This window comes from Salvia splendens, chromosome 3 (genome assembly GCF_004379255.2).
Source record: "Salvia splendens isolate huo1 chromosome 3, SspV2, whole genome shotgun sequence".
Taxonomy (NCBI): domain Eukaryota; kingdom Viridiplantae; phylum Streptophyta; class Magnoliopsida; order Lamiales; family Lamiaceae; genus Salvia; species Salvia splendens.
In genome coordinates this window covers 28,097,324-28,114,248 of record NC_056034.1, presented here as the reverse complement: position 1 = coordinate 28,114,248, position 16,925 = coordinate 28,097,324, and the positions used below count along the sequence as shown (strand labels likewise).

Below are 16,925 nucleotides of genomic sequence, written 5' to 3'. Positions count from 1 at the left end.
AGGGCGTGCCATCGAGCGCCCCATTGTGGGTGCCCTTAGGGCGTGGGCATAAGGCGCGCCATATGGCGAGCACACACAATGGAGGCATCGTCCGCGCCCGAGGACGATGGCATGCATAGGGTGTGCCATCAGGCGCCCCATTGTGGGTGCCCATAAGTTTCTTTTGTGTGAACACTAACGGTTTATCTAGTAAGTGATTTCTGTAAGTGAACACTATCAATTTTGAGTTGTGTGTACGTGTGTACTCCCTCAGTCCCACAAAAGATGTCACACTTGTGGGACGATATGAGATTTTAGAAGGTTTTGTTTTGTGTGTTAAATGGAGAGAGAAGATATAATTTTTATATTTATGTGAGAGAGAACTTTTTCTAATAATGAAAATGTGACATCTTTTGTGGGACAAACTAAAAATGAAAGTGTGACTTACTATAAACAAACATTTGTAGAAAACAAAATAGTGGAATATGAGTTTTATTTTTGAATACTAGTTTTATAATAAAATATAAGTAGAAATAGGTTAATGGAATTCGGAGTCTATTATCCTTTATGAAAAAAGTAAGCTGAAATCATTCATGTGGGATAGACTAAAATAAACAACCGAGAGATAGAAATGGAAAAATTAGTTTCAATTTATTTTTTTTGCGATTGTGAAATGTGGATCCTACACGCATAGTATTCTTGAACCTATTATTATTCTCATTTACAATTATAAATTTACCAGGATGGTTATCAAGATTCAGTATAAGAACATCTTTATTAAAATCAAGAGTAAAGGTCGATTTTGGTCATAAACATATGACCAAAATATGAATTTGGTCTAAAACATTCACTTTTTGAAAAATAGATATATAACAAATGAAATCCTTGTCGGAGTGGTCCTTTTTTTACGGTTCCGTCAAAAAACTAACGGTCATGCCACTGTGCAATTAGCGTTAACCGTTAGTTTTTTACGGAACCATCAAGAAAATGACTACTTCTGATATTTTCATTTGTGATGGACCTATTTTTTCAAAAAGTGAATTTTTTTTATCAAATTCATATTTTGGTCATGTTCATGATCAAAATTAACCTTTTACTCTAAAATAAAATAATAGGACAGTACAATATTAGACTTATTTTTTTTTATCAGAACTCTATGCATTCTTAGATTGATACTATATTCAAATTTCACTGTCGCAACTCTACTTGATTAAGTCGCTACTTTAATTTCGACTGCGGCTGATCCTACATTTGCTGTAAACATAAGCTAGATTGTGTTACTAAAAATTAAATTATACTCCGACATAGGTTAATTGGTTGGTGTATCAGAAAAACTGATCTATATGTAACTAATTAAAGAACGTTAAATAAATCTATAGTATGGATTATCTATAAATGGGGAGACATGAGTTGTAATATCCTTTTCGTTTGTCGGTTGACCGAAAATGAAACAAAGCAACCTTCCCCTATTCACCGGCAGGATCGATTGTTCTAGAAAAAGTATTTGTAGTGTTTTATTTTTTTAATGGTTGGGTTACAAATCCATCTCACCATTGGGTGAAGGTGAGAGTGTCTTACGTTATATATATAAGTGTTATTCAACTCTAATTAATTTAAGTTGATGTGACTTAGGTCGAGCCTTGGCTAGATATACAAGTTGGGCCCATTATTAGTACTAAAGTTGGAGCGACTGCATTGTGTGTTCTCAACGTGGTATCGGTTTAATTTACTATCCACGAGCTCAACAATAATTTGCATTGGTGTTACTAATCATATCTTCTTTCACGTTATGTACAAGCTAGTAAATCAGCACATAGTCAGTCAGACAAATCATGAGAGAGAGAAAAAAATTGGATTGTCATTTTATGATATTGATAGAAAAAAATTGGATTGTCATTTTATGATATTGATCCAAGTTGTTTAACAAAAGCAATATGATTTTAGCCATGCAATTGAGTGGTGCAGCACCGGCCACATACACTATATGGCTGGATTCTCACATTTAGCTACACTTTTACAATCATAGAATAACAAATTGTAGTAGTATAAAATCTTTTAATTATTGAAACGCTAGTTTCATTATTCCTCCCTCCATTTTTTAAAATAACAACTATTTTTATTTTGAGTCGTTCCTTAAAAATAGAAACTTTAGAATCTTTCTATTTTAGAATATGAACCCCACAATCCACTAATTCTACTTTTTCTCTTCCTCTCTCTTACTTTACTCATTTTTATTTTTCTCTCTCTTACTTTACCACATTCTCACTTACTTTACCAATTATGCATTAAAACTAATGTCGTTTCAAATGTTTCTATTTTTTGAATACAAAGGGATTATATAATGAAGAGAAACAACATATTAAAGTTTAACAAATTGAAGTTTATCAATTTAAACAATGGCAAATGATTTTGTCCGTGTACGATTTTAAGTTCCGTGAAAATAAGTAAGTGCTAGCTGTAAAGTGTAAATTATTCTTAATTAAATGTTGCCTTTTTTTATTATTGTCATTCTACAATTCAACAATATCTCTACCCTAGTTAAAAGATCAGCATCCATCTTTTGTACTTGTGAGTTGGTCGAGCGGTAAAGAGATGAATGCCTGAAGCTAAAAATTTGACTAGTTCATGACACAATTCATTTACTTATAAAAAAAATTTGAGCACAAAGATGCAGAGCCATTGTTTTATTTTTCTTGATTTATAAGCAAAAGAAGCGTAGATCAATAGTAAAACAAATAAGCAAGGCTGTCGAAAGGAGAATAAAATCTGAATCAGACAGAATCTTTGTCTGCAAAGAGGAAAAAGACGGCTGATGTATTGGTTTAATATCTTCGATAAGAGGAAATAAAAGTGGAGGTAGAAGAGATGTAGGTAAATTAGGTTTGGACAAAATGATAGAAATATGGTTAGGCTGCTTAATCTCCCTCCCCACCATCAATCAACTATGTTTCATAGAAACAGTGATCCAACCTACCCCATTTCTTACCTCCCACAAAATATATTTAATTATTTTAGATAATTACTCTATTTCATTCCTCTATAGTAAAAAGCCATTTTTTATTCATTTACATAAATTAGGCCACTTCCATTTTTTATAATGATTCACCATTTTATCCCTACCTCTTTTCTCTCTCTTTTTTATCTCTTCAACATCAATCAATAATATTCTAAGCATTTTCTCTTTTACTTAACAATTTTATTTAAAATTTGTGATATTCATCACCACAAGATTATTATTATTATTATTATTATTATAATAATAACATTTGGTAAAATAGGCAGTATTTCTCCCATCAAAAAGGGAGATGGAGTTGTTATGGCTTCCTTTTCATGACCTGGTAGCACACGTGCTTGCGTTAGATTAACTCAACATTACACTAGAAGTCAAACACACACCCATCCATATTCATCATTCTATATTTTATTTTATTTTCAAACATATGTCATGGGAAATGGAAACCATACAGCCCCGTTCAGTTGTTATGATTAAGGGATTAAAGATTATAATTAATTTTGTTTTCTTATTTAAAAATTCGGATTCTTGGTCCATCTTCATTATTCATATTTCATGAATAATTATTTCACTTTGACCCTTATGACTAATTTAATTTTGGACAAATTTTACAATAATTTATCCCATATTATATCTAACTATTATTTATCATATATATATAGGGTCTTGTTAGGTTGAGATTTTTTAGCTTAATTGAGAATTGAGATGCATTTTCAGCCACTCATTTTGAAATGTCAACTACAAGTAGATTATATCAACTAAGGGTATTATCGTCATTTCATTTCAATAGCCAGAATATCAAATGTCAACAACTCGTATTAAAATGTCAACAACTAAAAAAAATTTATTTTTTATTTTTTTTAAATTTTTTAAAAAAAATTTTAAATTTTTTTTTAATTTTTTTAATTTTCACGCGATGTCAACTACGATGTGTAGCATGCTCATCAAATGTCAATAGCCATGCACATCAAATGTCAACAGCTTATAGTTGACATTATATGTGTATAGGTGATATGAATCATATATGTAGTTGACATTATATATGTGCAGTTGACATGAATTGTATATGTAGTTGACATTATATGTGTGTAGTTGACAAAAAAAATAAAAATAATAAAAAAATAAAAAATCGAAAAAAAAATTAATTTTTTTTAAAAAATAAAAAAATATTTATTAAATAAAATGTATGATGAAATTACCATTCTGCCCTTTCACAATTAATTAATGTAAAAATATTTTCCATGTGGTAAATTCTGGACCACTCATTTAATAAAAATGAGTGGCTAATAATGTATCTCAATTCTCAATTAGGCTAAAAAATCTCAATTGATCACAACCCTATATATATATATATATATATATATATATATATATATATATGGGTGCATTATAATGATAACTTCAATTTGTGTGATAACCCTATAACTAAATCTCCACCACACATTTTAAAAATATGTGGTCTGGATTTAATCTAACAAAAATACCATTTTATCAAATAAAACTATCATATTTCGGATATATTAAGGGCAAAATTGTCATTTCGTTATAAAATTGGGCGGGTAAGAAGAAAACGTGAATTAAACACTGCATTCAATTTCTCTCACACTCAAACCCTCCGAATCGCATTTCAAACGCTTGCTTCTTCAGTTTCGAAGGAAAAATCATCCAAATTCTGAATATGTCGAAGGAAAACGCTCAAGCATCATCGAAGGAAGGCTGGATGGAGTTTATTACTTATTTCACTTTTGTTTTTGCTCGATTTTATCATTTTGCCAGAGATTCTCGTTTTTTTTAGATTCTATAGTTTTTTAGTGTAGATTTAGAGTTACATATGACAGCATGATGAATTTACTTTGAATTTACTTCATACTTGGTTTTGTATCATCAATTCATACCTTATTCCATGATGAATTATTGTTTTAAATTATAAAATGATAGTTTCAGGAGATAAAATGATAGTTTCAAATGATAAAATGATACCAGTGATAGAAATCAGCTGCTTCTACTAATGTATTGAATTTCATACCAATCATTGGCTTCAAAGTATCATCACAAACAGGAATGTACATACCTACAAATCAGTAAAACTATCATTTTATCAACTCAGAGTATCATTCTATCCGGCAAAACTATCATTTTATCAACTCGAGGTATCATTCTATCCGGCAAAACTATCATTTTATCAACTCAGAGTATCATTCTATCCGGCAAAACTATCATTGTATGCAGTAAACCTAACATTTATAAGCCAAAAGTATCAGGTTAACACATAATCGGCAATGCATAATATAATTACATAATATCATGAACTGATTTGTTGCCCAGTTTACGAATGCCAAAACCAACTGAACGAGTATAATGTTCATAGAAATCAGCTGCTTCTACTAATGTATTGAATTTCATACCAATCATTGGCTTCAAATCATCATCACAAACAGAAATGTACATACCTACAAATCAATAAAACTATCATTTTATCAACCCAGAGTATCATTCTATCCGGCAAACTATCATTTTATCAACTCAGAGTATCATTCTATCCAGCAAAACTATCATTTTATCAACTCAGAGTATCATTCTATCCGACAAAACTATCATTCTATGCAGTAAACCTAACATTTATAAGCCAAAAGTATCATGTTAACACATAATCGGCAATGCATAATATGTTATTTTGTCAGGTTAAAGTATCATTTTATCAACTTATATGCAAAATTGAAAACATCTTCCTGGTCACAATTATGTGAGAAATATGGAAACAAAATCTGGAGATTATGGAATAATGAACCAAATCGGAAGAAAATCTGGAGCCTATGTAAATAAAATAGGGGAGAAATATGGAAACAAAATCGCTGAGAAGAGAGAATCGAACTGAGAGAGAGTGAAAGAATGGAGCGAAATTCAGAAATTAAATGAGGGAAATGACATATTTACCTTCTGAGCCTTTTTATGAAGTAAATCTAAGTTTGAATCTCAGCCACAAGATTAGAAAATGTGTGTGGTTCAGGTTTGGTTATAGAGTTATTACGTGATTTGGGGGTTATCATATGATCACAACTCTCTCTCTATATATATATACTACCAAAGGATCATGTTAAGTTGTTAACTATCTTAAATTGCTAACTGCTAATTATGTTAACATTCTAATAGATATCAACAAAAAAATATTTGTATTTCAACTAAATTTTGTTGATGTACAAATGTCTTCGTGTTAACATCTATCTATAACGTAGAATATTGACATAATTAGCCATTAGTAAATAGTTAAAAACTGATCAAATCCCTACCATCAAATGCTTTGCCTTAAGAATAGAGTACACAGTTTCCTTCCATAAGACTAACTACGTACTTTTCCGGAAGCTTGGGCTCCATAAGTTCGTACAGTAGATGAAAAGATAAATTATGGGAGTAAGAAAAGAATGAGTTCATAAAATTTGATGTTAAGTTATCACACAAATTTGATATTAACTCTCCTTTTTCAGGTTAAAATTAAAGTCTACTAACACCACCTTTTACATTTATAAATATATGCGCTGTCTTATCCCATGGGTTTTTTCCCGAAGGGAATTTAACGAGGCTCGCTCACTCTGGGTTTAGATGGGTGACTTGAACTGTGTTCGGCCTTGTTTGAGGTTTGCCCCGTGTTGTTTGTTTCTTGGTCCTTACCATGTTGCTTTGTATTAGCCGACTCGTGGCTTTTTCTCTTGCACTTCCTCGGGTATGCCCGAGTGTATGATGTTTACGTTGGTTTTGATTCTATTTGATATTTATTCATCAAAAAAAATATGCACTGTTTGTATGAACTAAAAAAACTAGTATACCCTAAACATCATGGACAAGAAGCACACAGTCAGTTACTATAGTTGTATTCCCTCTGCCTGTCAATGCTAGGCACAAGTTGACCTTTAAGAAATGTAATAGAAAGTGAGTTAAAAAAGTTAGTGAAATGTGAGTTCTACTTTTATATACTGTATTAGTTTTATAGTAAAATGCGAGTAGGAATGAGTTACTAGAATGTGGAGTCAAATACTAAAAATAGTAAAAATTAAGTGTGACAAGCACTGTCGGACGAACTAAAAAAGAAACTAGCGACAAGTAATGATGGACGAATGGAGTAGTATTTTTTTAATAAAACTATTAATAACTCATTTTTAGGTTCACAATATACCGTCTTAACCCCATCTTATATACTCCATCTGTCTCATTTAAGATGACGCATTTTCCTTTTTAGTTTGTCCTGAATAAGATGACACATTTCCTTTTTTGAAAAGTTTCTCTCTCCAATTAATACACTCAACCACTTTTTATCCTTCATACTTACACCCACCTTTTTTCCTCTCTAATTAAACACATTAACTAACAACTCATAAAATCTCATGCCAGCCAAGAAATGTGTCATCTTAGCTGAGACGGAGGGAGTATTATTTATGAATATGCCCCTTTTGTAAATAAAATGAAAAAGGAAAAACATCATGGACATGAAAGCACACTTTATTGAGCTCTAAGTTATGACATAGGGGATTAAATGACTAACCTCCGACTTAGATCCTTAATTAGAAAAGTGTCTCTAGTTAATTAGAACCATAATCTTCCTTAAGCAGCACTCTAAAGTTCAGCTCAACCAACAGCAAACTGGATCACAAAAAAAAGCGACGAACTCAAACAGTAACTCCATGAATGTTCTTCACCATTGACAAACTCTATTCACCTAATCATTTCCTTACTTATACACTCACGGGAATCAGACATTCCAAACATCAAAATTTTCTCACTTACATCGAAATAGCAAGCAATGTTGCTCGTTGCATCGCTGCCAGCAGCCCTCACATTAGGCCTTCTTGTCTCGATAATGCTGCCTCAGCCCGCATCATGCACCACCCGACACTACACATTTAACGTTAGTAATCTAATCTAGCCAACTTCAATTGATGATAATGTGTGTGCTTGTTTTGAGCTGAAGTGTGTCCTAATGCTAGATTGTGCAACACAACGTGACACGACTGTGCAAAACGAAGACCATTGTTAGCGTTAATGGGAAATTTCCGGGACCTAGGCTAATCGCAAGAGAAGGCGATCGTGTATTAGTTAAGGTGGTCAACAATGTGACTAACAATGTGACCATTCACTGGTAAGAAAGACTGAGACATGATGGTATAGATTTACGAAGGCGGTGGGCAAACTTACTTGTTTTATCTGTTTGATGCAGGCATGGAATACGGCAACTCAAGAGCGGGTGGGCTGATGGGCCGGCTTATGTAACACAATGCCCGATACAGACGGGCCAGAGTTACACGTACAACTTCACCATCACGGGGCAGAGAGGTACTCTGTTCTGGCATGCTCACATCTCATGGCTGAGAGCAACTCTTTACGGACCAATAATCATCCTCCCTAGACGAAACGAGACTTATCCCTTTAAGAAACCACACAAGGAAGTCCCCATCATATTTGGTTAGTTTAAATTTACTTCGATGAAATTTTTCTCAAAAGCATTATCTGATATGAACTTTTCTCATGATTTATCAGGAGAGTGGTGGAATGCGGACCCTGAGACGGTTATTAATCAGTCTCTTCAGACGGGGGGTGGTCCAAACGTTTCCGATGCATACACCATTAATGGCCTTCCTGGACCCTTGTACAATTGTTCCTCTAAAGGTAATATCTCAAACGCCTTCTATTTCAGACAAAACACACTATTTTTTTCTACATCACCTTTTTCCTTTAATAAACATAGCTGATGCTGAATGTCTCAAAATTTTCAGATACATTCAGGCTGAGAGTGAAGCCGGGGAAGACATACTTGCTTCGTCTGATAAATGCTGCCATGAACGATGAACTATTTTTCAGCATTGCCAACCATACCGTCACCATAGTTGAAGCAGATGCAGTGTATGTCAAACCATTTGTTACTAGCGTGGTGGTCATAACCCCCGGCCAAACCACAAATGTTCTACTCATGACGAAGCCTCACTACCAGCACGCCACATTCCTCATGGCTGCAAGCCCGTATTTCACGGGACAAGGAACTTTTGACAATTCCACTGTTGCTGGTTTTCTTGAATATGAAGAACAATCAGATCACTTGTATAACAAGACAAAGACACTTTTTAAGCCTACATTACCAGCATTAGGTGACACTGGCTTTGTTGCCAATTTCACCCGGAAGCTCAGGAGCTTAAACAACCCAAAATATACATCAGCAACTGTCCCACAGACGGTGGACAAGCGTTTTTTCTTCACTGCGGGACTCGGGTCAAGCCCATGCCCTCAAAATACGACGTGTCAAGGACCCAATGGGACAAAATTTTCAGCTGCAGTCAATAACATTTCTTTTGTTCTTCCTCAGACAGCTATGCTACAAGCCCACTTCTATCAAAACTCTACAGGAGTTTACACCACAGATTTCCCAACCAATCCACCAAATCCATTCAACTACACAGGAACTCCACCGAACAACACTTTAGTGAGCAATGGAACTCGGGTTGTGGCTCTTCCTTTCAATGCTAGTGTGGAGCTAGTTCTTCAGGATACAAGCATTCTTGGGGCTGAGAGTCATCCTCTTCACCTACACGGTTTCAATTTCTTTATAGTCAGTGAAGGATTTGGGAATTATGATCCAACCAATGACCCTGCAAAGTTTAACCTGGTGGATCCCGTTGAAAGGAATACAGTAGGTGTTCCATCTGGTGGCTGGGTAGCCATTCGATTCCAAGCAGACAATCCAGGTACGTATAGGCAACATGTTTTACTAAACAGAAAATTTAAACACCCAATATTTCGATAGTTCTATACTAGAGTTTAATGTCCTTATTAATATGCATGCATAAAATTTTCTGCAGGAGTATGGTTTATGCATTGCCACTTTGAAGTACACACAAGTTGGGGGTTAAGAATGGCTTGGATTGTACAGGACGGACCGCTAGCAACTCAAAAACTGCCACCACCCCCGTCTGATCTTCCCAAGTGTTGATGGACGTGCTGCTTTCAATGTAAACCAGCAGTCTTGAATTTATTTAATTTTGGCTCTCCCCATCTGTATCTTTTCCTTTTTATCTTTTTTACCATTTTTGTGTGAGTTTCGTTCTTTTATATTGTAAATAATTCGGAGCCAGGTGTGATTTTATTGTATCTGTCGAAGCACAAATTTTTCTGAGGGTTATTTTATTTATCAAAATAATACTGTAACTTCATCAATATCTCTTAAATAAGATAAACTAACTCAGTGACCTAAACAAACAAAGGAGATAATGGAACTTTAGATGAGCATTACGTGCGCAACAACACACACATGTATCATCAACAACATATAGGATAGTCTTTTTCCAAACAAGAAGAAATAAATACATACATCCACGAAACAGAGAATCATAAATTACCAGGCAATATTTTAGTTGACACCTAGTCAAGTACGGAGCAGTAAAACTCCAAGTGGGAATGGCAGTCCTTTTAACTGCAATATTTCGACAAGCATTTGTAAGTAAGACATCACATTGAACAGAAGGTGAATTAAGCATTATGGTCTTACATTTCTTTGTATGTGGAAGTACACCAGACTACCGGAGAGCCGAAAGGGAGAGAAGTTCATAGACACAACAATAGACAGATAATGATGATGATGATGATGATGATTACAATAGACAGATTAGCCATCTTTTGTTAGGAATGATGGGAATTAATCGTTCACACTTAATATGATCATAAAATACTAAGACAGAACACATGATCAAAGAGAAAAAGTAAAGCTTTATATATCAAACTAAGCATAACTTAAAAAAACATCAAACATAATTGTTCAAACATTTCCTGTTTACATTACAGCATAAGTGCCGAAAAGTACTGTTCAAACTCCTGATCAATAGTAGGTTTCCTTGTCCCTTCTTGACTATCTGCAACCAAAAGAACAAGGAAGGTGTTAGCATTTTCTAAATTAAATGTAAATAAGGTAAAAATCCTTGCAGGAAAATGCTACCTTGATTAACAGACCACCTTCCAGATGAAAGAACAAAATTACAGTCAGTGGCCTCGTTTGAGTAGAGCTGATTATCAACACCCTCGTCCACACATCCCTCTATGACCTCATTATGGTATTCTGAGAAGCCGCAATCACTTCCACATTCTAGGAGATGAACTCTGTAATTTTCAGATAGATCCAGACCATATTCGTGATACAGACATTTAAGGTCTTCACAGATGGACGGTGACTCAAATTTACCCGAGTTTTCTTTTCTCAGCATCGAACTGTTCTCTGAAGAATAGAGACCAATCTGAGAAAACTTGCCGTCTGAAAGAGTAGATGAAGCGCAACTTTTGGCAGATGCATGTGCTATTGGGTACGAAAGATAAGTTTTAGCATCATCATGTGAAGACATGGACATGTCAGTGTCACTAGGAAAGCAATAGCTATTGCTTGCAGAATCTGGTCCGGATTCAACTCCTCGTGCAGAAATGTTACCCCTCACCATCTTCAGATCGATGGTCGAATCAGAAGGAAACTCACTTACAAGTCTATAATCCCAGCAGGCATGCTTCCACAAAGGCATAACTAGCAGTTCGTCTTGAAGTTTCCGTTTCTTGTTCAAGTAATCAATGCTGATATGATGAAAAAACTGAACACTGAAATCGGTTTCACAAGCAAAAGAACAAGGAAGGTCCACAATGAAAGTACTGACTGATTGAGGAGAATAAAGGAAACAGAAGCCAAGAACAACATATATTCACACAATCAGTATAGATCTGCATCGAACAAAGGATGTCCAGATCGAATAATCCAATTATGATAGTCATAATTTACAAAGAGCAGAGGATCAATTACAGCCCACAACTATTAGGCATATATGTTAGTGTTACAGATAACTCCTTCGATATGATGATTAGTAACATCTTTGAGAAGATCCCCACAACTTGCTTAAGGATAGAACATGAACATAATATCTCCAGGAAAAGGAATTAAAAAAAAAAACTAGTCTCTTTCACTTTACTCTCAACAGAGTGTGACTAAAGATCCAATCTTTCAAATAAAACACACACACACAATAACTAATTAACAAATTCCAGAGCTCAGATGTCATTTTCTCCTTCACTAAAACCTAAGTATCATAGTATTTTAATTTCATAAAGCTAGTTTTGTCAGAATATGCAAATTGAAGAAGCATGGAAAATATGAAGAACCCATGAATTAAAACCTGTGAATTTCCTCTGGGGTGATCATATTTGCCTCCATTCTCTGATCTGCGAATTCTTAAGGAAAAGTAGCAAAAAAGACTTCCTTTTTCTTCGAAATGAATCAATCTGTCAATTTCCGGTTGGGGAAAAAGAAAGCTAGGCCATTTCGCTTCGATCTGATTGTTCCCTGCGTTTGGTTTATCCGAGAATCAGTTCACTACTTTCATCATAGCCCACGGCTCCATATTAAAATTATAAAATCATTAGTTTTTGGATAAATATCACTCCCTTCTTTCACAATTGAGTAACAATATACTCACTCCATCTTTCAATAATTATCCACCTTAATTTAGGCACAGATTTCAAAAAATGAATTGAAAAAATTAGTGAAATATAAATTCAACTTTTATATAGTAATACTTTATTAGTAAATTTATAATAAAGTATGAGTAAAATTAATTAGTAAAAATACCATAATTTTTAGTATAAATTAAATTTTAAAAAAAAGTGTCACAATCACATGTTTAGATAAAGACAGAAGTGTAGTAGTGTCTAATACTAGTATTGTACCTAAACAACCTAGTGTCCACTCGTATGGGTAAGTTTGTATGGTTTCAATTATCGAAAGACAAAAAATATTATTTCGATATATTCATTAATATCTTGTCAACTTGTGTCTAGGCATAAGGGGAAAGTTTGTATGGATTCCATTATAAATTGGAAAATTTTATTATTTTGTATATTTAATAATTATCTAAAATGAATATTCAATCACAATTCACAAGTACAATATTCTCTTTGTTTCCTCATAGTTGAGTTATTTTTCTATTTCGGAAAGTTCTCTCATAGTTGAGTCATTTCCATATATAGTAACTTTTTTATGTTTCTTACTTTACTCTCTCTTACATTATTCTTTCTACGTTATTCACTTTTTACTTTATTCTCTCTACATTTTTCTCTTTCTTACTTTTTTATCAATTTATTTAATACATTCAATATTCATTTCTTAAACTCTGTGCCGAAAGTTTTGCCTCAACTATGAGAGAACGGATGGGGTATCTTATAGGGAAATGAATCAACGATATGATACATTTTCGTTCAATACACTTTTAGCATTTTTGTTTTGTTATAATGCTCCATCCATCCCATAAAAATATGTGCACTTTCCATTTTCGTCCGTCCCACAAAAATATGTGCATTCCATTTTTGGAAAGTTATTATACTCAATTTAATAATGTAGGTCCAACTATCCACTAACACTACTTTAACTACCGTTCTCCTCCTCTCTCTTACTTTACCATACAATTCTCCTCATCTCTCTTACTTTAGAGCATGCACAACGGTGGACGGACGGCGTCCGTCCGTCCGTGCCGCTGGCAAGAACGAGGTACGCCGCCACTGCGCTCGCGCCGCTGGCACGGCGCTGCTCGCTGCATCAAGCACGTCCGTGCCAGCGAGCAGGCGACGTGGCGAGCAGCGATTGAGCAACGACATAGCCGTTGCCTTTGAATTTTTTTTAATTAAAAATTGGTTTTTAATTAAAAAAACCGATTAAAAATAAAAAAATATTTTTTAAATTCCCCAAAAAAATATATCCGTTTTTACCGTTTTTTTACACTTTTAAATTTTTTTTTATTTTTTTCCCCCAAAAATACACATTTTCATCTATAAATACCCCACTTTCACACCCAAAAATTCACACCAAACTATACAAATCTCATCTTCATTCTCTCATATTCATTCTCATCTTCATTCTCACATATCCATTCTCATATCCATTCTCATATCCATTCTCTCATATCCATTCTCAATCTTTCTTCCACTCCTACATCATAACAACGTCCGGCCAAGGCGATGACCCCCCGCCCTCCCACGGTTGGAACCCCGACTGGTTCGGTTCACAACCGTTTCCTAGTCCGGAAACGGAATATTCGGCCCCTCCTCAAACCCAAAGTTCGGGCGTTCTAGGTGGCTACCGGCCATACCCAATCGACGACCAAGGTGCCCCCGAAGGGCGATACGGGTGGACACTGGAGCCTAGGCTGACCGCCCCCTCCCAAACTCCGACTCCTCCTACTCGCGGTGTCCGCACACCGTACACTCCGGCGGAGATGGATAAATTGTTCACGGCGTACTTGGAAATCTCCGAAGATCCGGTGGTTGGCACGAACCAATCCGGCGATCACTTTTGGTGGCGCATCACTCACCGGTACAATGAAAATCGGCCACCGGGGACGGTCGAGCGCAACGAGAGTATGGTGCGCAACGCCATCTTCCGAGCCAACGATGAAATTGGCAAGTTCAATGGCTATTTCCTCCAGGAAGAGCGGAATGCCGGGAGCAGCCGGAGCGAGGTCGACATCATCACTGCAGCGATGAGCACCTACCAATCCATGAAATACAAGCCGTTCAAGTACCTCAACGTTTGGCAGGAGACGCGGACGCACCCGAAGTATATGGGAGGCGTAACATCTTCCTCTAGCGGCTCCTTCAAACGGTCAAGATCGGTATCCCTATCCGACGTCGGCTCCGAAGAAGTGGCTAGCCAACTCACCGGAGCTAACATGGGTTGCCCCGACGCCGGCCCGAGCGGTTCCCAACGCCGACCTCAAGGAAGGAAGAAGGCGGCGGCCAACCGCCGTCGAGCCACGGCTACAAGCGCCGATGCTCCAGTTCCTGCTCCCGTTCCCATTCCATATGCGCCACCTCCACCCCCCCACCAACTCGTTGTGGCAGCTTTTGGCCCAACTCAATATGGCCGATAGGTCCACTATGACCCCTCGCAACTTCGATCGCACGAGGCCATGATGTTGGGCCTCCAAAGACAATTAGGGGTAGTGCCGCCGGATGAGTAGTCGTCCACGGGGTATTTTTAGCTTTTAATTATGTAATTTTTAATTTTTAGGAGTTTAATTATGTAATTTTTAATTTTTAGTATTTTAATTATGTAATTTTTAATTTTTAGGATTTTAATTAGGTCTTTTTTATTTTATTTATAATTTGTAATATTTATTGTGGTTTTTTAATAAATTTTAATATTATGAAAATGTTTTTGTTTAATTGAATTGTGCTCGTCCTTGCGGAAGAGCACAACTGTGGGTGTTGTGCTCTTGCCAGAGAGCAGGCAGAAAAAGTGGGGTCGGGCCCACAACCGTGCTCGCTGGCAAGAGCACGGTTGTGGATGCTCTTACCAATTTTGTCTTCATTCTCATGTCATACTCATTACCCATATTTTTTTGGGACGGAGGGAGTATATATTTAATTTGATTCTAATATGTTTAAAAAAATTATTGATATTTTTGATTTTACAAAATTCATAAAAATCAAAACTCGATTTGTTCATTTTTCTATAATTTCAAACAAATGAATAAAATTAAAAATATCATTAATATTTTTAAATATATTTGAATCAAACTAAATATATAAAACAAAACAAATAATATATTAAAAGTGCATCTAATGAGGGTGGTGCTCACTATTTAATACCATATCATTTCTCATATCTTATACCATTCCTTTTTTTTCCTTTCTCATCGCAAATTTAATATACTATATTCATCTAAAAAAAGACTCACATTTTTTCATTTTGAGTAATCCATCAAAATTAGTCTCTATCTATTTGGAATGTAATAAAATGCAAACTATAACAAACTCCAAATTATAATCTGGACCGTTGAAAAATGTCATCAGATGACAAAATAACATCAACATAAAATATGAACACAGTATCAACGGTTGACACTGTGTTGACATCAAAATATTGAAATTTTATAATGTGTTGATACTGTGTTGGCATTGTATTGATGAATTTGAAGTTTATACAATATATAGAGTTTGCATTTTATCACTACCCATATCTATTTATAATAAAATTTTATCTGTAGTTAGATTGGCCTCATTTTTTACTAACAAAACTTTAACAACTTTTTCTCTCTATTTTCCTTTTACTTTATCATTTTTATATTAAAACTCATGGCATCTACTATTAAAAACGTTTTTAGAGCATCCACAATGGTTTTGGACAAGCAATAGCCCAGTCATAGCCTATCCCAAAACTCCTCCTGCCACATCATCATCACTAAAAACTCCTCCTGCCACATCATCAGGACAAGCAACTGGACAAGCAATAGCCTAGCCATAGCCTAGCCACAATAAACAAAATAATAAAAATAACAATCACACAAAATACGGACTTCAACTTACGACACAGATACGGGAAATTGCAATAATTTTGGAGTCGAATATGAGCTTCTACTTGGCGCATGTCGGCATGTGCTTGGAGGCGGCCGACTTCATCGTGAGGTACCCCACTTCGTACGTTCGGGGCGGCCACGCCGTGGCTTGGACCGGCTTCATTATCGTCGATACCCCAAATCGCTTATATATAGTGTTTCGAAAATTAAATAATAATAAAAAATCTGCTTGCCGATCGGGAGGCTGCAATGGCGGCCAGCCGATCGGCGAGCACATCGGCCAGCGGTCGGGAATCGGCGTGCGCTCGCCGTTTTTTTCGCCGATTTGGCACTCGCCGGCTGCAATGGTTCGGCGAGCGGACCGGCGAGTGCCAGGGATCGGCTAGCCGGTGGGCTCCCATTGTGGATGCTCTTAATAGATAAGAGTAGTATTGAACGAATACATATTAACTTGAAAATAAATACAATTGATCATATCACACAGTTTAATTATTTTTATTATACTCCGTCCATGAAATAATGCTCATATTTGTCATTTCGGTCCATCCACGAAATAATGTCTTCACTTTCCACTAACC

At 35.6% G+C, this 16,925-nt stretch overlaps 2 protein-coding genes and 1 long non-coding RNA gene across 4 annotated transcripts; 1 reads left to right on the top strand and 2 right to left on the bottom strand.

Moving 5' to 3' along the window:
• Positions 1-5,958: 5,958 nt before the first annotated feature.
• LOC121795593 lies at positions 5,959-8,318 on the bottom strand. The gene is made up of 3 exons (XR_006049584.1): positions 8,177-8,318; positions 7,769-7,876; positions 5,959-7,624 (listed from the first exon to the last, which is right to left on the bottom strand). It is a non-coding gene; the product is annotated as an uncharacterized LOC121795593 (long non-coding RNA).
• Positions 7,753-10,151, top strand: LOC121795591 (laccase-17-like). Its single transcript, XM_042194124.1, has 6 exons — positions 7,753-7,889; positions 7,969-8,120; positions 8,199-8,443; positions 8,519-8,647; positions 8,755-9,717; positions 9,832-10,151. The coding sequence occupies exons 1-6, from the start codon at positions 7,785-7,787 to the stop codon at positions 9,960-9,962; spliced, it is 1,725 nt and encodes a 574-aa protein (XP_042050058.1). The 5' UTR covers positions 7,753-7,784; the 3' UTR covers positions 9,963-10,151.
• A 566-nt stretch (positions 10,152-10,717) lies between these two features.
• On the bottom strand, positions 10,718-12,500 carry LOC121795592 (protein FAR-RED ELONGATED HYPOCOTYL 1-like). Of its 2 annotated transcripts, none has more exons than XM_042194125.1 (3): positions 12,175-12,500; positions 10,962-11,605; positions 10,718-10,878 (listed from the first exon to the last, which is right to left on the bottom strand). In XM_042194125.1, exons 1-3 carry the CDS (start codon positions 12,210-12,212, stop codon positions 10,805-10,807), a joined length of 756 nt encoding a protein of 251 aa, XP_042050059.1. In that variant the 5' UTR covers positions 12,213-12,500; the 3' UTR covers positions 10,718-10,804. The 2 variants fall into 2 exon arrangements, with proteins under 2 accessions (XP_042050059.1, XP_042050061.1); XM_042194127.1 differs by having other exon boundaries at positions 10,962-11,581; positions 12,175-12,499.
• Between the last annotated feature and the right edge of the window lie 4,425 nt (positions 12,501-16,925).

Coding starts and splice junctions, on each gene's coding strand:
- LOC121795591 (XM_042194124.1), top strand. CDS start 7,785: ATGTTGCTCGTTGCATCGCTGCCAGCAGCCCTCACATTAGGCCTTCTT. Junction 8,121..8,198: donor AACAATGTGACCATTCACTG/GTAAGAAAGACT, acceptor TGTTTGATGCAG/GCATGGAATACGGCAACTCA. Junction 9,718..9,831: donor ATTCCAAGCAGACAATCCAG/GTACGTATAGGC, acceptor AATTTTCTGCAG/GAGTATGGTTTATGCATTGC.
- LOC121795592 (XM_042194125.1), bottom strand. CDS start 12,212: ATGGAGGCAAATATGATCACCCCAGAGGAAATTCACAG. Junction 11,606..12,174: donor ACCCCAGAGGAAATTCACAG/GTTTTAATTCAT, acceptor AACCGATTTCAG/TGTTCAGTTTTTTCATCATA. Junction 10,879..10,961: donor AAGGTGGTCTGTTAATCAAG/GTAGCATTTTCC, acceptor TTTTGGTTGCAG/ATAGTCAAGAAGGGACAAGG.